Source organism: Ictalurus punctatus, chromosome 21 (assembly GCF_001660625.3).
Source record: "Ictalurus punctatus breed USDA103 chromosome 21, Coco_2.0, whole genome shotgun sequence".
Classification (NCBI taxonomy): Eukaryota; Metazoa; Chordata; class Actinopteri; order Siluriformes; family Ictaluridae; genus Ictalurus; species Ictalurus punctatus.
In genome coordinates this window covers 17,457,045-17,480,000 of record NC_030436.2, presented here as the reverse complement: position 1 = coordinate 17,480,000, position 22,956 = coordinate 17,457,045, and the positions used below count along the sequence as shown (strand labels likewise).

At 40.8% G+C, this 22,956-nt stretch overlaps 2 protein-coding genes across 4 annotated transcripts in view; one reads left to right on the top strand and one right to left on the bottom strand.

The window, feature by feature from the left end:
- LOC108255008 (ataxin-7) overlaps window positions 1-11,420 on the bottom strand; it is a 35,013-nt gene extending 23,593 nt beyond the window's left edge. Inside the window, exons 1-4 of one of the 3 annotated variants that reach the window (XM_017450569.3) lie at window positions 11,230-11,420; window positions 9,129-9,224; window positions 4,326-4,536; window positions 2,286-2,354 (exon numbers count right to left, since the gene is read on the bottom strand). In XM_017450569.3, the coding sequence (XP_017306058.1) occupies window positions 2,286-2,354; window positions 4,326-4,527 (271 nt within the window). In that variant the 5' untranslated portion in view covers window positions 4,528-4,536; window positions 9,129-9,224; window positions 11,230-11,420. The remainder of the gene's footprint in view (window positions 1-2,285; window positions 2,355-4,325; window positions 4,537-9,128; window positions 9,225-11,229) is intronic. The other 2 variants (XM_017450570.3, XM_017450571.3) reach the window with 2 other exon arrangements.
- A 1,200-nt stretch (window positions 11,421-12,620) lies between these two features.
- thoc7 (THO complex 7) lies at window positions 12,621-17,160 on the top strand. The gene is given in 8 exon segments (NM_001200462.1): window positions 12,621-12,652; window positions 13,375-13,495; window positions 13,637-13,764; window positions 14,757-14,843; window positions 14,954-15,011; window positions 15,135-15,201; window positions 16,063-16,132; window positions 16,977-17,160. Coding segments are annotated over 8 exon segments (612 nt in total). The 5' UTR covers window positions 12,621-12,633; the 3' UTR covers window positions 17,039-17,160.
- The last annotated feature ends 5,796 nt before the right edge of the window (window positions 17,161-22,956 follow it).

The following is a 22,956-nucleotide window of genomic DNA, read 5'->3' as shown; positions in this document are numbered from 1 at the left end:
CCACGTACGACAAGGTTATGAAAACTGCTAGGAGTGCCGCAATATAATACGTGTAGAATAGTTGTGAATTACACAGGCAAAGGGTTTTTAGGGTTTGTATTCGACTACCGCATTCGCACTGAGAAATGGAGTTGCAGTTAGATTTAGCGAGTCCAGACGGAGAGGACTGTAAAATTTATTTTAAGAAAAAAGAAAGGAAGCGGTGTGGTAACTGTCTGATCACACACCATCACTGACCGTGATAACCCTACACTGGATACAATGACAAAGCTGCAGGTCAGCGATCCAGTCGTGAGCACAAGGGTCAATCATCAACACTATTATCAGCAATAAATCATCATCATCATCATCATTTCAGAAGAAACGTTGGCTTATATTTGAGCGACACAAACCGATGTCGAAACTGAAGATGAGACAGACTCCAGATACAAAACAAAATCTCACAGATTACGCTCGAGAATCATCAGGAACATCAGACCCTGGGAGAACTTCTCATATAACAAAACATGATGATCAGATAAAACAAATCAACCTGTCTGTATCTCTCTCAAGTTCTAGCAAATGTGAAAGTGAGACTGAAACAATTAAAGCTCAGACTCGCTGAAACACATTCTAGATCAGGTGCAACCCGTAAAGATGCATTGTTCACCTGAAAACGTGGATCAGAACTGACAAAAAGGTGTACGCTTGAGAGTATCTACCCATTCAACGAGGAAAGGTGGTGTTTAGTGCTGTCTTTTCTGAGACTGCAGGAGCTTTCACACTTTAGCACCGCCAGTAAGTCCTATCCAAATTGAAACCAGCCTGAAGCTGTTTGCTTCCTCTCTGGTCGAGCATGAGCTGACAGTCCCGTTCTGCGAGTTCTCTTCAGTCAGACTATACATCGTTTCTGCCGCTCCCCACCCGCTGGCTCTGTTGTGTCCCCGTTCAAGCGTGCCGTTAGATAAACCATCTTCACGAGCGTGTAACCACTTCCGAGTGCAAATAAAGAGAAGGTTTGATGGAGAAGACGTCTTTGACGACGTACGAACAGGCTAATCTTAATATTCGACGGCAGATGGCGCAAGTATTCAGATTGTAGTTAGCTTTAGAAGTTACTACATACATAACTGTGACGGTCATCTGAACTTTTGGTTGTGAACCAATCCATGTAGCTAATGTGACACTTCAATACCATTCAACTAATAATAGAACTTCTGATGGCAAGTATTTGCACCAGAGCTCGTTTAGGGGGTGAATACTTTTGCAATCACTTTTTTATGTGCAATTAATATAGATTCCCCCCATCAATATTATGGACGATTTTGTGTAGTTTCATGATATATAACCCCGTCTTACAGCAATTTCAGAGTATAATTTCGGATAACACCACTACAAAATGTGGAAACGTTCGGTAGGGGGGTGAATACTTATACAAGAATCTCTCTTGCCATCCTGCTTTTTTAGTTATTTATTTTTTTTAACACTTACTTTGGTCCTTCTTAATGTCCTTTATCTCACAAAGTCAACTGTAGAGTAAAACTTGATATCTACGCTGTGCTGTGCTTTAGACAGGCCTAATAACGTGGGAACAGAATTCATTATTTAATAACCGGTCGTGATAACGAAGAGGTGAAAAGCTGGCAGATGATGACGGGACAGGAATATGACTATGACTCATCGGTAATACGTGTAAACAAAGATTCGGTGGTGCTGTATTAACACAGAGCCAAACAATATGTGTTAACTCTAACGGGATGGTAAGATCAGCTGCCGTGTCAGTTATTTATTTTCCATTCAAACAAAAAAAGAAAAAGACACCACACACTATGTACTTGCAATCATTTGATTGAGTTTTAAAACCTCCACAAGCTTTTCCAAAAATCTGGAACCGCGTCGGGCCTGAAATCGTCAACAAACTGTTGAGCTGCACAGCTGAGGGGTTATTTATTTATTTAAAACCGGAAACTCATAATGCTGGTGAACTTTTACAGCTCTTGAAAGGTGAGACAAAAGTGACACTCATAAGGGTTTCACCAGGGGGAAAAAAGTAAACACTTTGGGACTTTTTCCCCCCACTGCAGGAAGTTCCGGAACCTTTGGCGCTTAATAAATGGTCTGGTTTGTCGGGGTTGAGTTTGTGTCATCGTTGTATCATTTTATCCATACCAGCGCAAGTAACTCTCTTTATGGCATAAATATTATCGCTTTCTGATCCCATGTGAAAGGAAAGAGAGAGAGAGAGAGAGAGAGAGAGAGAGAGAGAGAGAGAGAGAGAGAGAGAGAGAGAGAGAGTGTGTGCTCACCATCTCTGCACAGTCGCATGGCTTCTCGGTTCCTCCCGCACTCTTTAAAACTTTCTTCTGGTTCTATGCCTGTGCAGATGAATCGAAAAGAGACACGTTAAATAAAATAAACCTGACTATCTGATTCTTCACCTGTTCATTTAACAGTTTAACAGGTTTGGTTTATTCGGTAAGCATCAGATACAGTAGGATAAACAGATAAACATGAAAACATGTAAATATCTAAAGAGGGAAATAGATAAAGAGGCAGGATGTCTGAGAAACAGCTAAATAATTAAACAGCCCTGTAAGCTCTGTAATAAACAAATTATTAGATATATAAGCAGGTAGACAATCGGAAATACAGTCAGGTTAATGGTCTAATATGCCACTACACATTCATTCAGTTGAATACACAAAACAATCAGGTAAACAGTCAGATATTTTTGATACACATTCATTCAATCATGATGACGGATAAATAAAGTAAGCGGTCAAATAAATATTTAAATAATCAGGGAATGTGTTCACTAAACAGATGAACAGATATGAGTAGGTAAAGAGTCTGACAAACGTGTGAACTGTCGGTTTGTAAATAGATACGTAGCTATGTGGGTAATCATTAAAAAGGTAAACTGTAATTCAGTCAGTCAGTCACTTCAGTAAACTAGTACACAGTAAGTAAACAGCTAAACAGATTGATAAATAGGTAGGTATTTGGGTAATCGGGTAGCCAGTCAGGTAAACCGCATGATTAACAGGTAAAAAATGAATCAGTCAATTAAGAAAAACAAGTAAACGGGTATCAAACTGATTAAATAGGTAGATAGTAAAACATAACGTATATTCACACACAGACAGTCAGGTAAACTATTTGATAAATATTTATTCAGTTAGTTAGGTCAATAGTACGTTAAAACAGGTAGTCAGTTAGGTAAACTGTGTGACAAACAGGTAAATTACATAATAAACAGGTAAACTGCGTGATAAAGAGGTAGTTATGTTAGTAAATGGGTAGTCAGGTGACTCAGTGTTTAACAGGTAAACTGTGGGGTATAAACAGGTAAACTGTGGGTTATAAACACTGGGGGGTTTAAACAGGTAAAATGTGGTGTATAAACACTGGAGAGGTATGAACAGGTAAACTGTGGGGTATAAACAGGTAAAATGTGGTGTATAAACACTGGGGGGGGGGGGTATAAACAGGTAAAATGTGGTGTATAAACACTGTGGGGTATAAACAGGTAAAATGTGGTGTATAAGCACTGGGGGGTATAAACAGGTAAAATGTGGTGTATAAGCACTGGGGGGTATAAACAGGTAAAATGTGGTGTATAAGCACTGGGGGGTATAAACAGGTAAAATGTGGTGTATAAGCACTGGGGGGTATAAACAGGTAAAATGTGGTGTATAAGCACTGGGGGGTATAAACAGGTAAAATGTGGTGTATAAGCACTGGGGGGTATAAACAGGTAAAATGTGGTGTATAAACACTGGGGGGGTATAAACAGGTAAAATGTGGTGTATAAGCACTGGGGGGTATAAACAGGTAAAATGTGGTGTATAAACACTGGGGGGGTATAAACAGGTAAAATGTGGTGTATAAGCACTGGGGGGTATAAACAGGTAAAATGTGGTGTATAAGCACTGGGGGGTATAAACAGGTAAAATGTGGTGTATAAGCACTGTGGGGTATAAACAGGTAAAATGTGGTGTATAAGCACTGGGGGGTATAAACAGGTAAAATGTGGTGTATAAACACTGGGGGGTATAAACAGGTAAAATGTGGTGTATAAACAGGTAAAATGTGGTGTATAAACAGGTAAAATGTGGTGTATAAACACTGGGGGGTATAAACAGGTAAAATGTGGTGTATAAACACGGGGGCGCATAAACACTGGGGGGTATAAACACGGTGAGCTGACTAACTGACTGAATGTTTGTTCTATAATCAGGTAAACACTTGCTCTGCTGTTGCTACTTTACCGCCGGCTGCCTTTTTCTTTCTTTTCTTTTTTTTTTTTTTAACTCGTTGCTATGGGTTACGGCTCGAGCACTCACCGTCGGTCGCGTGCAGCTTCGCGGCGTCCACCCAGCAGCTCCACGCCTGGCCCAGCATGACTTCCGGACTCGGGAGAGACGCCGCGCGCTCGCCGATGGCCGCCATTGCTGACGCGCCTTCAGTCCGCTGCTGCTGGTGTCTGGGCGGCGCTCTGGCGCGCTGCTCCGCCCGCGGCTCGCCCTCCTCGTCCCTTTCCGACATGCTTCACCGCTAGAACGGAGCGCGCGCACACGCACACAAACACACACACACACAGCCAGTCAGCGCTCCGGTTAAACACACCGAGGGGCGAATCCGCGATCATTTCCCCCTCCTCCACCTCTGAGCTGAGCTGAGCTCTTGACTCCCGGTGTGAGATCGCATCGATATGATTACATCGATCACCGATTTAATACGTAACGGGCTTTATGGAGAAATTAAAACTTCGGTCCGGATCACGTGAATCAGCAAAACCCAGGCCACACACGTGTTCAGACTGAACCAAAGATTATTTTTCGTGTCAGTCTTTGTTCACTAATCACTCTATTTGCATCATTCAAGCGTCACTGAGGAACTATTTACTGAACACAACCGAAACAAGTAAAATATGCACATTATACAATATATATTAATAATAAACCCGATTTACGTTTAAAAGTACACTCAGAAACTGTTACAGGAAAACTTCACCCTGACACAAATATCTTTACATTGAAATCAGTCATGTGCTCAGTAATTGTGATGATGATGGGGGGGGGGGGGCATATTTATTTAAAGCACAGTTTAATAGGAGGGGTTTATAAAAAATAAAAATAAAAAAAAAAGGGGGGGGGGGGGGAGAGATCAAGAGCTCAATATTTTCCAGTGATGAGATATTAATGAGATATCCATCGTAGAGGTGGAGAAGTCGGCGTGAGTGCTGGACTCTCGGTTCCAGAATGCGGTGCAGTTATACGAGTGAGGTATGCTTAGGTGGCGATCTACGAGACGACGGTTATGATAACGGCGACATTGGCGTGAAAGTTTGAGCGTTTGGAGCGTACAGACGACAGAGCCGGACAGATGGAAAACACTAAAGCGCCACTGAATCGCTCTCTAATCCTACTGCACAACTACCTGTAGTGTAGGTGGTCAAACGGCATTGTGGGTAATATAGAAAACCGTCAAAGAAAGAAGTGTAAATTTAAAATAATAAATAAATAAATGAATAAATAAAAGAAGTCTGTGCAGGACACTCGAGTTCTTCCGCTCGGACCTTGGTGAACCATGTCGTTATGGAGCTCGCTTTGTGCACAGGGGCGCTGTCACGCTGGAACAGGTTTAGGGCCTCTTCGCTTGTGATTTGTAATTGTAAAGCTACAGCATACAGAGAGACACTCTATACAATCATGTTCTTCCAACTTTGTAGCAACAGTTTGGCAAAAAGCCACATATGGGTGTGACAGTCAGGAGTGCACATACTTTTGGTCTTATAGTGTGTTACATTTCGAGCCTCAATGTTGGGGGAGGGGGGGTTTTATTTACATTTTTAAGGGAAAGGTCACGCCCTCGGTCTCCTGACTGATAAAACTCATGCGTACATCACACTCAATATTACTACAAAAATCCTTTGTCCCATTTATTTAAAAAATGAAGTGTGTTTCAATTCTCTGCTTTCACTTCCTGCATCTCGTGTAGGAAATATGACATTACTCCTTTCTTGCATTTTAATAAGTTCATGCCTCGTATTTTGGACCTTAATCGCAAATCCGCCTGCGTTTAAAAAGCGTCTAGGTGCCAAAGCACACGTACACGGGACCTGAAGATGAACCGGTTCTTCTCCTAATTCACCTCAATGCCGATTTCCTGTGTGCTGGGTGAACAGCGGGAACTCGCATATTACCGTATGGATACTGTGCGTCATACTTCATGAATCCACAAATCTACAACCGTCTACTACTACGGTTAAAATGCTTACAGCTTAGCTGCTGTTAGTCTTTTTTCTTTTCCTCTAGTTCATCTTCACAAAAGGTCAAAAGCAACTGTGCAACAGTATACGCCGCCTCACGCAGCCGACACGCTTACATAATACATACACTTTTTTAAAAAATATTGTATTTATTCGGCACAGGTGACAGATCTGCTCAGTCTTGTGTATAAATCTCTTTCTGTAGCCTTGGTACACGATCCAACCTACACTCCAGCCTCGCCTCCAGCTTCTAGTGAAAGTGTGTGTGTGAGAGATGGACTTACGCTCAGAGAGAACAAACATGAGTCTTTTCATTTGCATAGATAAATAAATAAACAAATAAATAAATAATAATAATACTAATAATAAGAGACAGATTGATTGACAAAGCCTTTTGGACTGCACTAGATCTGCGCTTATACAAACGTATTATATCGTACATTACAAACTTCGCTTGTTTTGCTCACTGAATTATTATTTTTTTAATCTCCAGCTGGCCTCAGATGCTGATTCAAGGGCTGACTTGTAGCACTGATGTGGAACAGACCATAAAATTACAAGCAACAGTCAAGCCACAGGTATTCAACGATGGTTTGACGACGTGTGACGGTCAGTTTGGTGTCTCGGGACGCTTTCGCACTTATTGCTTTGTTTCGAGGATTCAATCAAAGTTAAACTGATTCTTTTCGTTCGTTTGATAATCGGTTTCGTTTCACTCCGTTTGCACGCGCTCGCACACAAACAAACAAACAAACACACACAGACAGTCAGGTCAGAAGTTTGGAGACTGAAATGTTTCTCATGATCTTAATAACCTTTTGATCTGAAGCTGTATGATTACATGTTTGAAATCTGTGTTATAATTGTGCCGACATATTAATTTCTTTCATTAGAAAACTAACATTTTATTTACCAAAAAATAAAATATATATATATATATTTTTTAAACGGACGACTCGGAGTGAAATATTCCAAAAAGTAGCCGATAAGAGTCCAGCGTAGGTGTGAACTCCTTTAATACTGTTTAAAAAGCATTTCAGGAAAATTCCTCAGGAAATCGGGTGAGAAAACACCAAGAATACATTTCTGGAAATTCTAGGCAAAAAAAGTGTCTACTTTGAAGATGCTAAAATACTAAATTATTTTGGCTTTTTTTTAATCACGACATAATTCCCATAGTTCCATTTGTGTTACTCCAGAGTTTTGATGACTTTACTTATTATTATTATTATTATTATTATTATTATTATTATTATAAAACATGGAGGAAAAAAACAAAAATAAAGAACGAGTGTGTGTAAACTTTTGACCGGTAGTGTAAATTATACAAACACAAAGGAAAAGGCTTTCTGAAGGGTGCGCAGATTTGAAAATAAATCTCGTTCACTCGTTAGTCAGAATTCTGAGCAAACCTTTTACCGTTGCACAGAGAAATCATAAACATACAGGAATGGAGAACATGGAGGAAGAACTCTGTCCTCTGGCTCAGTTCGGCAGCTCACGTACGCGACCCAAATCACACGCCGTGTTCGGTTCACTCTCCGCGGTCGGATCAGCGTCTCGCTGCGCTTCAATCGCTATCGTTTTCTCGTCTCCCTGAAGAACGCGACCAGGGTTCTGTTCAAAACACCCTGCATACTTTAAAGAACCCGTCACACTACATCTATTAGCTCCTACACATCGCCTGTGATTTCAGTGTGACTTGAGAACATGGAAACACTGTACTGGATGCTAATTGCTATGACAGCGTTGGCCTTTGCAATGCTGCCAAAAAAAAAAAAAAAAAAAGCGAATGAGTCCAACTAACCATGCCAGTGTGTGTGTGTGTGTGTGTATGTATGTATGTATACATGGTGATCATCCTGACCTGATCTCAGACCCTCCAGCTGACTTCACGTGATCCAAATCGTTCTGGTGAAAATAATGCACCCATGTTTAAGCATTTCGTTACCTGTCTAATAAGAACAGAGCTTTACAGATTTTTAAAAGTCTCAGTCAGGACTCGGGTTTTGCACGTAGATCGAGGAATGCTCAGCAAGTTAATCTACTTATTAAAGAGATAGACGCTCCACGTGGCAAAACGAGAAAGTGATCCAATAACGGCTGTTTAGGAATAATAACAATAATAGTAACAACAACAGTGTGATTACAGAGCGAACAGGAAGTCCCTAACAGTCTCATGTCTATCAGTGTGATACTTTTGAATTAGCCAGTCACCACGGAGGTGGCATTGTTATTCAGATAAGGAAGTAAAAAAATAATATTTCGATATAGTTCGATGTCACACAACTGTGGCTGAGTATCACGTATCCAGTCTCTTACACCACGGCATCGGAAATCGGATCGGTCAGTAGGTGCTGATTCGTTTTCTACAGCAGCAGCTAAATCACAGGTTTATATTAAAGTGCGTTTGTTTGTTTGATGTTTGTTTCTATAGTAACAAATCATTTACAGGGACTTGAACGAGACAGCTAGTAATAAAGAGAGTTTATTATTACAACAACAACAACAAGTCTGAATGTTGATATGGTACATTTTTCTGTAAGTGTAACATTTAAGGAAGGAGTCTCCAGTATCAGCGCTTTGTAACGGGTGGTAAGTTTTCCACCAAGGGAAAGTCGTCAGGACAGCAGAGTTAACGGTTTGTGGATTTTCCGTAACGTGACAACCGACAAGCTGCGCCTCCCGTCCCTTCTCGTCCCGCCACCCAGTCGCCGATTATTTCGCCATAACAGCATGTCCTCAAGTGATCTATTCCTTACTGTTTTGCCTATCTGACGCTGCTATTCGAGCACGAGTGTTTTAGCGATTGTTTCTCACACAGTGTGGAGAAAGTGCCCCTGGTTTTTCTGTGTGAACAAAATAAGTCTCATACCTACTGAAAAGTGAAAAGCAGGAGTCCGCAGCCCAAATCAGCAGCTCCTCATCGGTTTCCCTGGTTGCGCTCGGCCACGCGTGCTGAACACAGGACCTGCAGGCACACCGCAGAGGCAGAGAGGGAAAGCTGATCGCATTGTTTTCATCGTCCGCGCACAATAATCGCCATTTAGGGAGTCGGCCGAGTGTCTGCTGACAGGAGATGCCGCTCGGCCGAAGGCCAAGTGAATCTGGTTGTGGCTTTCTGGTACATGAGCTACTTATGGAGCAACCCGCCGCTACAGAGTAATCCGATCCGATAAGCACTATCCCTGGTTAACCACCTGAGAGCTCTGCAGTTGGCATCCCGTTAATCCCTCTTCCAGACAAAAAATAAATAAATAAATAAACAAACAAACGCAGTTCTGAAAACTCTCTGAAAGCTTTGATCGACGATAACGCAGGTGAATTCAACACTAAAGGCTTCCTTCTGAAGGTATTTTAAAGTAAATGAGCCTGTTACTTACACGTGTAAGGAAGAAACGTGCGTAAATGTCACTCCTCTGAAAGAGAAATACCACTTCAAAATGTCTTCGCCTGACATTATCGCAAGCGGTGGAAATGGCATTTATGCACATGGTGACAGTGTGCGGTGGTTATTCGGCGGGACCACCAACCTGCAGTTTACGTAACCGGTTAAAAATATATATTAAATAAATAAATACATTTTTAAAAATCCCCCTCAAAGTGGAGCTTAGGAAGCTTTCTGTCTTACCGGCGACAGTAAGGACTCCGACATGCGCTCAGAGATTTTAAATTATTTCGTAATCAGTCGACGTGAATATATATATCACGAGTCGCGACACCGTCTTACCGCCCTGCTAGTGAAATCGAATCACATCGTAGTATCGCCAAACATCGGATCGAAATCGTATCGATCTTCACCTGTACCTAGCACATCCCTGATCCAAGCCTTAAAAGAAAATGATGATAAAAAGCCATGAGAAATATCAGTCACTAGAAGAAAAAAAAAAATCTCTGTTTAAATTAAGCTCCATTTCAGTTGTATACTGTACACTGCTACGGGCTGAATCCTGAATGGCTCCCTACTGTTAAAATAGTGCACTTCGTACAGTGTACACCCCATTATGAGGTGACCTATGTAGTGCACTTGTATATTAAGAAGCGTTGTATTTGGTGTTCAGCCATAACACACGCCTACGTTCTGAATAACGCGAGGATTTCATGGTTGATAATTCAGCAGCTACTATGTAAACAAGAATATATGTCGTTCATAGATATTCAGGATGTTTTTAAAAAATATATATATATTATTAAATACGCCTAATTATGTCTGAATGAAAACATTTACCAGAAAAATATACATTTAAAGAAATGAAAATGGCAGTTATGTGCGCAAACAGCGTAGTTTCTCGGGGGGAAACTCGGTTAGTTTGACATTTTCAGAAACGAAATAGTTTCGCACGAGGAAGAAATTTGTTCTTTTTGTTTATAAATGTCATTTCCAAAAGTTTGTTTGTGTCGGTGTTAGTGAGCTGTCAGTGCTTCATTCATTCAGTATGCTGTTGTAGTGAGAGAGTTGGTCACTTCACTGGAACAAGTGCACTTGGACAACGTGAAAGCAAAGCAAATATATATATTTTAAAATAATAAAAATAAACGGCGAAACAAAAACAAACCAGAAAAGTGCAGCCGATAAAGTCAGAAAATGTACGACACATTCCCGTCGAAATATCACGGAGTTAAAAGCGGATAAGATTTAAACTTAGATAAGAATTACGTCACTAAGATAAAATGCTACTGCCATTTGGGGGGGGGGGTGAGGAAGAGGGGGCTCGCGCGCTAGCTGCAACTTAGCTTCTCTGCTAACTGAAAAGCCTTAGCATGTTAGCATCAAAACCTCGACTCTGACTCTCTGACACTCTCTCCCTCTCTCTCTGTTTGTCTGTCTGTGGCATGTTTAGCTTCCGCGCTGCTAGCGGGCTAAACTGAAGCCATTTGTAGCTCAGCGTTAGCATCGCTAGCATTAAAACTGTCCCTGTTTGAGCAGCGGAACAAACCATTAGCAGCTAACGCCGCTGTCATCTTTGTTCTCTTACCTACGTCCCGGACCTCAGAGATCCGAGCCGGGCTCCGAGAGCGAGCAGATGTGTGAGCCGTTAGAGGAGATTGAGAATGAGTCTGGGGGAGGAACGCAAAGCGGCGGCGCAGTGCTCAGGGACTGTGGAGGTCTTCGCCAGGTGCTTCCATGTCTGTTTACCAGGCAGCATTCTGGGACCGAGCGCGTCACTTCGGCAGTGCGCATGCGCAGCACGCCGCTCATCACTCCACAGCCGCTGTCTGCCTGTCAACCAGTTACGGGCGCGTTTTCACCCCCTACCCGTAATCCGGCTGAACGCTAATCCCGCGCGGTGATTGGGCAATCGTTCGAACTCACAAGCAGCAAGCTGATTGGATCGTGAAATGACCAATCCTGACGTAGGACGCCAGAAGGAAGGGAAATAAAGAAATAAATTAATAAATAAATGGAAAACTAATAAATATGTACATTAATAAGTAGCCTAAATGAACCTACAGTAAATAGGCAACGAATAAATAAATAAATGGGAAACAAAAAAAAATTAACATTAATAAGTAGCCTAAATAAATGAATGATTACAGTACTTGGGAAACAAACAAATAAATTAATAAATGAGAATCGAATAGATGGATGGATGGATTCTATTTTCATGTTCACATCAAGTATTGACATTCAAACTTTTGTTGTTGTTTGTTGGGGGGGGGGGGGGGGGTGAGCCATATAAGCAGCACTTTTCCCTCGTTTCATAAAAACCTCAGTTGCATTGAAGTTTGATTCTTGTTTCCATATTACAGAGTTTAGATTTGAACTGAATATCATCCTGGGAACACTGAGACCGAGACACCACTGCAGAGATTAGACCCATAATAACCAATAACAACTCCTTTAATAGTAGTTGATTTTAATCAGCACTGTAAAATGTCTAATAAAAAACAAAAACAAATGCATACATACATACATAATTACAGAGCTTTTGGGCAATAAAAAAGTATAATAAAATAAACAACAAGGACGGCAGCCTAACAACTGTAAATAAAAAACAAAAATATTAATCAAGGCACTTTTTATTTTATTCTTAATCCATTTACGGGAATATTAGATAATGATTAGCTACCAAAATCCCACTTTCCATTTTTTTTGACAAAATATAAATAACGTAAAATAAAAAAGGAATTGCCTGGATATGGGTACATATTACGCATATATACAATTTATAACAAACGAACCAAACCCTTTGTTGTTGTTTTTCCAACAATCAAGAACTAAAAGTGTGTGATGTGTGTGAACGTCTGCATTTAGCAGTGAGTGTAATAAAGGACGCGTCCATAGGCGGCGCTGTTTCACGCACTGCCTCTTATTTTGTTCATTTCCGGGAGTGTCAATAAAGTTTTATCGAAAGCTCTCACTGTACACCGAGGAACAAATGGGCACCATAACTGATGGTAAGATCATGGCTGAGTATAATAGCTGAAACGATTACATCACGTTTATTGTTTTTAACGGTGAGTGAGAAACACGGTGTGGATTGAGGCATGTTTCTAGAACCGAGCAGAAATCGCTCGGTCGCTGTGACGCAAACAGATTAGCCGAAGTGATGTAGCTACACAGCTGGGGCTCGTTTTATTACCAAGGCAACGTAAATTATTATAATTAAATTTATCTAAACGTATGGGAATGATAATAAACACACGAATGATTAAATATGTACGCGAAATCCTCCTTCTGTGAGGCAGCTAGTAGCTACAATAAGGCATAAATAATAAAGAGTTCAAAGCCTGAGAATGTATTCCCCAGGCTGAATAACAAACCGCTTACTGTTTCCTTTCTAGGTTCCCTACAAAGTGTAAGAAATAGTGGCGTTTACAGAGTATGTAGTGCGCTGTTTATAGAAGTAGGAGTCGTTTGGGATTCAGCCCACGTCTAAAAGTAAGGTAGTGTTTACAATTAGCAAAGAGAATTAAAACATGTTCAAAACATCAGAATATTATTAATAACCATCATAACATTATTAAGTTCAGCACATGAGTCAGAATCAGGAATCAAAGTATAACAATTTGTTGCTAGTTATGTACATTTCCATACCCCCCCCCCCCAACCCCCCCACCCCCCCAAAAAAAAACCCCACATTTTTCTTTTACACTCCTGTGCCTTGTCTTTATTGCAGATGAGGTCATCCGTAAGCGGCTGCTCATCGACGGCGACGGAGCTGGAGACGACCGACGCATCAACGTCCTCCTGAAAAGCTTCCTGAAATGGTGCCACTCGAACGTGACACCAGAAGAAGGGTGAATTTATTTATTTATTTATTTATTTATTTATTTATTTATTTAAAATCAGTCAGTATAATCAGATCTATGCTTTTACTAGTTACAGGTCCGTTACACCACTACAGACTTGAAAGTTTGTGCCGTCTGCTTTTCCTGCAGATTCGCTCAGTACCAGAGGATGCTCGGAAGCTTGTCGCAGTGCGAGTTCTCGATGGGAAAGACGCTTTTGGTGTATGACATGAACCTGAAGGAGATGGAGAACTATGAAACGATCTACGCAGACATCGGTGAGAACGACGACACGATGTGCGAACTCGGAGAGTCACCCTAGCTTCACGCTGGAAAGTGTCAGGCGAACGCTTGTTTTCTACGCACGGGCATGACGCGTAGCTATGATTTCGGCGGCATTTCGATCGAGAACAATCAAAATATGAATTCTATGCACATTAGATGGAATGCCTTAAAGCGACGAATCCAGACGATCAGCCTGAAGGACAAATCGCGTTTCTTCGGTTTCCTCACAAACAACTCGCAGCTCCTACTCTGAGCCGGTTAGTCGGTCCCTCCTGTACGGACCGGTTAGTTCCTATTAACTGTTCACACAACAAACTTAACTACAGTTTCAAATTATCCTGTCATACTCGACCAATCGTTAATCGTGTTTGGAATAGAAAGTGAGGCCCGATGTGGTCTAACGCCGTTGTAGCTCAGCCACCACAAGGTTCTCCGTTTCACGCGTTCTGAGATGCTTTTCTGCTCACTACGTTTGTACAAAGCAATTAATGCAGGGAGTTACTCCAGCCTTCGTGTCGGCTCAAACCAGTTTTTCTGTTCTCCGTTATGGATGTGATGCGTCTTAAACGGTCCTTCACTGCCTACAAATACACATGGCTGCTGGTTAACTCTGAGAGCGCTGAAGCAGGACAAGAAGACTAAGAATGAAATAAGAAACCATTCTTTAACTTTAACCGTGTTGGTTACATGAAGTAAAAAAAAAAGTCTTATTCATGAGACTCTCTCTCTCTCTTATTTTTTTTTTTTTTTTTTTTTTTTTTTTTTTTTTTTTTTTTTTTTTTTTTAAACGTGTAGGAGCACTTCCGATATTTGACGGATAAATGATAGCATTTCTTATAAAGTCAATCAGAGCGGTTAAATATAGACGCGTGACGGTATTTTAACGGTAATTCCTTTTACATTTTGATAGAATCAGAGCAGGTCTTGTACAAATATCTGCGTTTGAGATTTCTGCGCTTATTTCTGGTCTGTTTCCTCGACACAGAGCAAAGTATATCGGCCGCACACGAGAAAATCGGCGAGTGCAAAAAAGAGATCCAGAGAGCAAAGCGGATACGAAAGAACCGCCAAGGTGTGAATACTACGTTACATCTGTATATCATGTAGTAATAATAATAATAATAATAATAATAATAATAAACATCATACAAATCATGAAAGTGTGATTTTCTTGTATTTTAGAGTATGATGCTTTGGCAAAAGTCATCCAGCAACATCCAGACAGACACAAAACAATGGAGTAAGTATAATTACTGTTTAATGAAGCGCATAGACACGCTAGTATAAATAATATAAAGATATTTTAATAATAATGTCTTTTTTTTAAATTATTTATTATTATGGTATGATCCTGTCACCACAGGCAGCTTGAAGCGCTGGACAAAGAACTTCAACAGCTTTCCCAAATCAAAGAGAATGTAGAAGATAAGGTAAGTTTCTGGTCATTTTGAGTCGTCCCTGTGTTTGTGTGGCTCTCTCTCACTCACTCACTCTGTCTCTCTCTCTCACTCACTCACTCTCTCTCACTCACTCACACTCTGTCTCTCTCTGTCTCTTAACTCACTCTCTCTCTGTCTGTCTGACTCACTGTCTGTCTCTCTCACACACTCACACTCTCTCTCTGTCTCACTCACTCACACTCTGTCTGTCTCTGTCTCTCTCTCTCTGTCTGTGTCACTCTCTCTGTCTCTCTCTCTCTGTCTGTGTCACTCTCTCTGTCTCTCTCTCTCTCTCTCTCTCACTCACTCACACTCTGTCTCTGTCTGTTTCTAACTCACTCTCTCTCTGTCTGACTCTGTCTCTCTGTCTGTCTCTCACTTATTCACACTGTCTGTCTGTGTCACTCACTCTCTCTCTGTCTCTCTCTGTCTGTCTCTCTCACTCACTCACTGTCTGTCTCTCTCACTCACTCACACTCTGTCTCTCTGTCTCACTCACTCACACTCTGTCTGTCTCTGTCTCTCTCTCTGTCTGTGTCACTCTCTCTGTCTGTGTCTCACTCTCTGTCTGTCTGTCTGTCTGTCTGTCTCCCTATCTGTCTGTCTCTCACTCTCTCACACTGTCTCTCTCTCTCTGTCTCTAACTCACTCTCTCTGTCTGTCTGACTCTCTGTCTCTCACTTATTCACATTGTATGTCTCTCACTTACTCTCTCTCTCTCTTTGTCACTCACTCTCTGTCAGTCTGTGTGTCTCTCTATCTGTCTGTCTCTCTCTCTCTCTCTCTCTAACACACAAACACGTCACAAAAAAAACCCAGCACTAATCTTTCACCTTCTGTTTTTCCCCTCAGTTGGAGCTGCGTAAGAAACAGTTCCACGTGCTTCTCAGTACCATCCAGGAGCTTCAGCAGACGCTAGACAGTGAGTCCGAACTTCTGTTGAACCGCTACGTGGGCGCTCGTTACATTAAATCGTCAGGATCGGATGTTTACATAAATATCGAGACGAAACACTGAAGAATTCATATTAACACTTCACTTTTATTTATTTATTTATTTATTTATTTATTTTCATCTATACATGTAGTGTGGAGAGAGATTCTTTCGCTGCTCATAATTCGCAAATATTAATCGTGTCTTCCGCAGTTGTAGAGGAAAAAAATAATAAATCCGGTGGATGAATCTGTAGCTCAGGACAAGCAGGTTCGACAGACGAGTGATTTCAACACACCAAACAAAATAAATAAATAAAATAAACATCATAAAATTTACATTTGCACGGCAAAAGATTTCGTTTGGTACGTAGCTATGTGTATTGAACATAATCCACTTCGTGCTGGTGTGACACACCCCGGCGCTGCGAGTCGGACAGGTAGAACGAGTGGGTTAATTAGCACGCGTAATTATATAACGCTCATGCTTTCTATGAAGTTAAACATGTCAAGTGCTAACCGGACTCGAATAATTTATTTCACATGAGATGCAAAGGCGGAACACCACAGCTCATACCCAAGTGGTTCGGCAACGACTTGCTGACTTTATTTTTATGTTTTTGCCGAGTGCATGAATCCAAGCTGCGACACTTTCTGATCAATCAGATTTCAGTTTAATTAGGTCTCCAGGCAAAACGTGCGATTCCAATACGGTCTAGTTCTTAAAATGGCCGAATAATTCTTATTAAGATTTCAGTCAGGTTTATCAGAATTTCATACTTCCTGCATTTCTATCAGCTGAACTGTTTTGAATTTGTGTTTCTTGTCTGGCAGATGATGAAAAGATGGAGAGTGATGAAACGTCCCAAGAAAGTCCAATGGAGAATGGAGATTAGTTTTGGGGTTTTTTTCCTCTCTATATAGTTTTTGTTGCCCCCCCTTCCCCTTTCTCATTTCCATAGTATCTTTTAATACAACGTTACAAAACAGTGTAATAAAAGTGATGAAGTTTTCAGAATCCTTTGTGTTTTTGTCTCTTTATGTGTATAAAATATACACGTGACCAATCAGCCATAAGATTAAACCCACTGACAGGGAATTGAATAACATTATCAATGGCATCTGTGAAGGGGTGGGATTTATTATTATTATTATTATTATTATTATTATTATTATTATATATTAGGCAGCAAGTGAAGCTCAGTTCTCAAAGTTGATGTGTTGGAAGAAGGAAAAATGGGCAAGCGTAAGGATCTGAGCGACTTTGACAAGGGCCGGATTGCGATAGCTAGACGACTGGGTTTTGGAGACCGAGCATCTCCAAAACAGCAGGTCTTGTGTACGTACCAAAAGTGTTCCAAGGAAAGACAACCGGCGACAGGGTCATGGACGCCCAAGGCTCATTGATGTGCGTGGGGTGCGACTGCTAGCTCGTCTGGTCCGATCTCACTGAAGAGCTACTGTAGCACAAACTGCTCAAAAAGTCCATGCTGGTTATGATAAAAAGCTAATAGGCAGGGGGTTTTAATGTTACGGCTGATCGTCGTGTATAAATGTATACTGTAAGTATGTCTCAAATTATGACCTTACCATAAGAAGTTGACACTGTGTAGTGATGCTCAAACCCAGAAGATGGTGCTGCTGTCACACAGTAAAAGACAATTTCTCAGGACTGCGAGACAGAGAACATCTGTTATACATGTTCTGGAGGTTATAGAAAAAAATATATAGAAATAGCTCTCAGGAATACATGATTCTTCATCACTAACATAATAGTATAACACTCAGTAAAGCTGTCTTATCAATGTATATTTCTAATTACTGTTCAATGATTAAAATGTTAATTATGTAAACTAATCTGATGATTATGTGTGGTGATTAAGGGGTCCAAGCACTATGTGAGACTGTGGTTATGTGGAAGTTAAGGCTTCATCCATTTGATTTGGCTCCATGAGGAAACTGACTTGTTGGATGGATCCCCGAGATACGGCACAACTTCCTGTTTCAGCAGTACTCCCGAGTGAGCCAAAGACATGACCATCCATCGGTAGTGTAAGAGTATGGGACCAAAGACATAACTAAGGTTTTATTAAGTCAGTACACAAAGGGAATGGTCACACTTCCTGTTTGGCGTCTTCTAAGTTGGACGAAATGAATTTGATAACTTTTGTGATTGGAATATAACCGGACTACAGCCAGAGTCTTCTTTGGATCACTGCAACACTGGAAAGAACCAGAGAGATTTAAAAAAAAAAAAAAAAGAGAGAGAGAGAGAGAAGACCTTGTAGGCAGCACAGATCCCTAAACACCCCTTTCTTCAGCTCTCCTTCCCAAGATTTCTGCACCCAAGCTGCACGTCTGTTTGTTCAGTCTAAAGCAATCAATCCACAGACATCCAGTGATGGAGGTAAGACCTTTCACATCGATCGACTCTAAAACAGCCATGCTCTAGGTCTATTTAAGCTTATAAATCTAATCGCCCACACTCAAGTGTGTGGAACTTCACATTGGAAGTGGATTGTCAAGTAGGAGACAAGTGTGCTTTAACTCTGGTGGAAGAACCCGGTAAACCCATTCCTGCCTTTTTAATTACTAATTAAATAGTGACAAAACAAATGCTTTGGTGTGGCTTGTCTTGTTCTCCCGAAACAGGAAGGTCTATGCAAGTTTCTGATGTCATTTCACCTGCATACCGACATGTGACACTGATTCCTGCATCTGTCACACCATGTTACATTTGCATCCATTCATTTGCCGGAGACTTTCATCGAATCTGACAAGCAAGGCCAAATCCGGTTCAAGCACAAAGCTGAAAAATCAAGTTTACACAATTTCCACCTTGACACAAATGTAGCCAAACAGCCGAGACGTTTGATGTTTGCGTCTTTACTTTGGGAGTGTAGCTACAGGACTGTCATCGCTAAGAAGTTCAAGGAGTCAATTTCACTGTAAATCTTATCACATAAGAAATTTTGCAAAACAAGTCATTTTGCCACTGTCGGGCTCTTGAACAAGGCCCTTAACCTTCAGCTCAGTTGTAAACCGCTTTGGATAAAAGCATGTGCTGAATGAGTAAAGGTAAATGTCTCCAACATGGCCGCCTCACAACATCTCAGTGATGTTTTGCTCACGTTTAAACTCATACTGTGTCCTAAAACATTTCGGAAGGTCTGCGTGACGTTACTGAAGGACTGAATGATATTTGAGCAGATATTTGCGGCGAAGATTTTAGGCAAGACAGACTTGTAAACTAAGTTCTAGTACTCAGGTACTACACTCAAACTTCACTGGAGTGGTGTCGTCCATTTTTGGACCTTGTGCGTGTGCAAGTGGTGTACCTTTAAGGTGGTTCTTAAGTTTCAAATATGTACCTTAAACTATTAAAGATACACTTTATTCATGTTTTCAAGTCTAAGATACATACTGAATCCTTGGTGGTGGTGGTACCACTCCAGTACCGTTTGATACCTTTATTTCTGAGCGTGTGGTACAAATATTAGTCACAAAGCAGCCAATAAAACTATTAGCGACATCATTTTGTACAAATAATCGTACACGTTAAGGAAGACTAACATCTAACACAGCATTTCATCAAGTCCCCCAACACCACCGTTATTACCAGCCTGTAATGATAAATCCTGCATGCTGAGAGGAACACTAGCACCCACAATGAACTACTTCAAACTCGGCCATATCCCATGAATAATCAAATACGGTCCCAGCAGTTGGCCATGCCGTTTCTAATTAGCTCTCCGTTTTAGATTGTCGACGGCAGCCGAATTCCCTACATTCCACCGGGAGACAGAAGGCGATTCTCAGGGTCTTGCAGAGAGATAGACACGACGATCTGATGAGTCAGAACCAGGCTCAGACACTGAGAACTTTGTCTGAAGAGTCTAAAAACAAATCCCAAACAGACAGCTCAGTCCAGATTCTCCAGATCTGCATTTGGAGATTAATATCATAATGTCAGGATTTCAAGCAATAATGGAGCAAATAGACTGGGAATGTCACAAGGTGAAGAGCCAAAAGTACTGCATTGTTCCTTCCTACTTAATTCTCCATGGAGACAATGGATGTGCACTTTCTATAACAGACAATGCTGCTTGTGACATTTCTGAGTTAAAAAAAAAAAAAAAAAAGCTCTACTGTTATGAATCTCCAGAAGGAACCATGGACTTCAATTCCCAGCAGCCACTACACTTCTGCATAGCGGTCACGTGACCACGCACACCTGAATCTCATCCCGGTTAGCGAGCACCTGTGTGTATTTAAGTCCCGATTTGCAACAACACTCGGTGTCTGCCTTTGGTTGTCATGTTATGTGGCCTAAGTATCGATTTAGGTTTGTTTAACTTTGAATCTGCAAGTGCATCCGCCTTTGTCTCTGCATTTGTGACATCTACAAATTGTTTAAACTGCTGAATAGAGATCAATAAAACTGGTCCAACAAAATTAATTTAGGGTCTAGTTAATTTTCCACTGACAGTGTTTGGTTTTTAAGTATACTCTTAGAAAGAAAAAGGTTCTTCCAAAGGTTCCTCAGGGCTCTATACTCCTACAGAACCAATTTAAAGGGTTCAGTAGATTGTCTCGTTGGGAAATTCCTAAAAGTTCCACCTAAAAACCCAACAACAGACTAGAACTAATTTTATAACCTCATCTCTTACACAATATGGTTCTTCAAAGGTTCTTTGGATATTTGAGTTCTCATCTACATAAATGGATTTCACATGGACACCTCTCTGAAAGCAAAACCTTCTTTCGTATGGTTCCAGATAGAAACTTGCAGAAGTTCCCCTTGATGGACAAACTGAAGAACACCTTTAACCAACCCAAGAACCCATAAGCCATCAGAAGCTCTACAGACATCCATCTGAAAATCCATTTACGACTGATCTTTGACTTCAAAACCATGACCATGTTAAAGCTGACATTATGGCCAGTCTTGTACTGAAGTCTCCTTTACGCAGTCCGAAAGTCAGACACGCTTTTCAGTCGCCCTCGCGCTTACTTTCGCGTTCTGTCTGTCTTCACCTTCCTGGTGTTTTCCCGTCTCTCTTGTTTTCCCGTACAATACAACACCCAGCTCTTTTCACTCTCGCTGTATGAAAGTCAAGATGCTCTGTTCTATGCACTTTGTCTGAGTGAGAAAGAACGGGCAGGCAGTGTGCAGTTCCACGTGTCCTCCCCAGTCGCTATGGTAACAACATCGAAGTGCGCTTCGAGAGAGGAGAGAATGCTGTGCTCAATGAGATTTTGGTCAGAACTTTGGCCCCAGCACACACACAGTGTGGTCAGGACACAGTGTCCTGATCATCCACTCCACCTGTCCTATGTGCTTTGACAAGCGTCCTTAAATAAGAGCACTCATCCCAGATCTGTTCTCTGAATCACATTTTTTATGTTTGTTTGCATTGACAGCTGGGTAACAAGTGTCCCTATGCAGAGCACTTATAGAGGATCTGCACAATCATTAATTATTAATACTTTTCAATTTACCAGGTGATTGTCTTTAAGAGAGGACATTTGAAAAAAAAAAATCAGAATTTTAAATGGTTGAAAATCCATTTGTCTGACAGTGTTAAATAAATTATTAAAAACACTAAAAGTGTTAAATAATTGGTATTAAAAGTTGCCAGATTTGTATATTTTCCACAAAACAAGAAATAAATATTGCAAAATCCCACCTGATTCTGCACTTAGCCTTGCATAGCACCAGAAATTAGCATGATCCAGGTCCTACAAATAGTTAGCAGTTAGAAGTGCTGTTTGTTTTTAAATCATTTGATGAAAATTTCACCAAAATCTCTCACTCAAAAGTTTTATATGGTTTTGCAATGAGATGTTTTTTTTCTTTGCAACTAAGCTTGGCACACAATACAGCTTAGCATAACTAGCACCTCTCTGGTGATCTGTTTACACCAGGAATTAGCATGATGTTAGAAATAGTTAGCAATTGCTAGAAGTTTAATGTTTGCTACTTTTCTCAGGCTATTTGTTGAAAGGTTTTACCAAAATTACTTGCCTATTAGATTTTCGTGATTTTGTTACATGAGATTTTTCTTTCTTTGCAACTAAGCACACTACAAAATAGAGGTTAGCATAACTAGCATACTCGCTAGTTATGCTAACCTGCCTAGTGATCTGTTTACAACAGGAATTACCCTGGTGTGAAGTTGGAAATAGTTTCTGGTTTAGTGATTGTACCTTGTTTTGTGACTCACTGACTCATCGTTTTAAATGAATCCATCACTTTGTTATTAGAATGCCTGTAAACAGGAGAAGTTAGCATAAAAAGGACAAAACTAGCATCATGGCACATTTGCACAGTTCCTGCTAGTTAAGTCAATTGCTTAGCCTCTTTATCTTAACACCCATGAGTTCTGATGGATTGTCCAATGTATATGAAGGTGAAAATGTTTTCTTCCTGGGTTAAACAGTGTAGAGTTGAATGTGGAGGTGTTATCCAGCTCGCAGTATGGAATCAACCAAGAAAATAAATGTGGACACAATGTGAAAACGGTGTGGAGGCACAACAGTCAATAACTGCCCAGGGTGCTCAGCTCAACCTTCAGTGTGGAGGTGGAAAACGGAACACAAGTCTCATGCTGGAGAGAACTTTCTATTAAAAAAAGATGTATGCTAAAAGTTTAGGAAGCTTAAAAAGAGAGTAAAAGGGTTTACACACAATAGATGTGTGGCGATACACTGGTATACCCTAATAAGGAAATCCAGAATGGTTGCTATTAACGTTATGCGTCTCTAAAGAGTTTGGACTCCACCAATCCACAGTCAGACAGATTGTGTACAA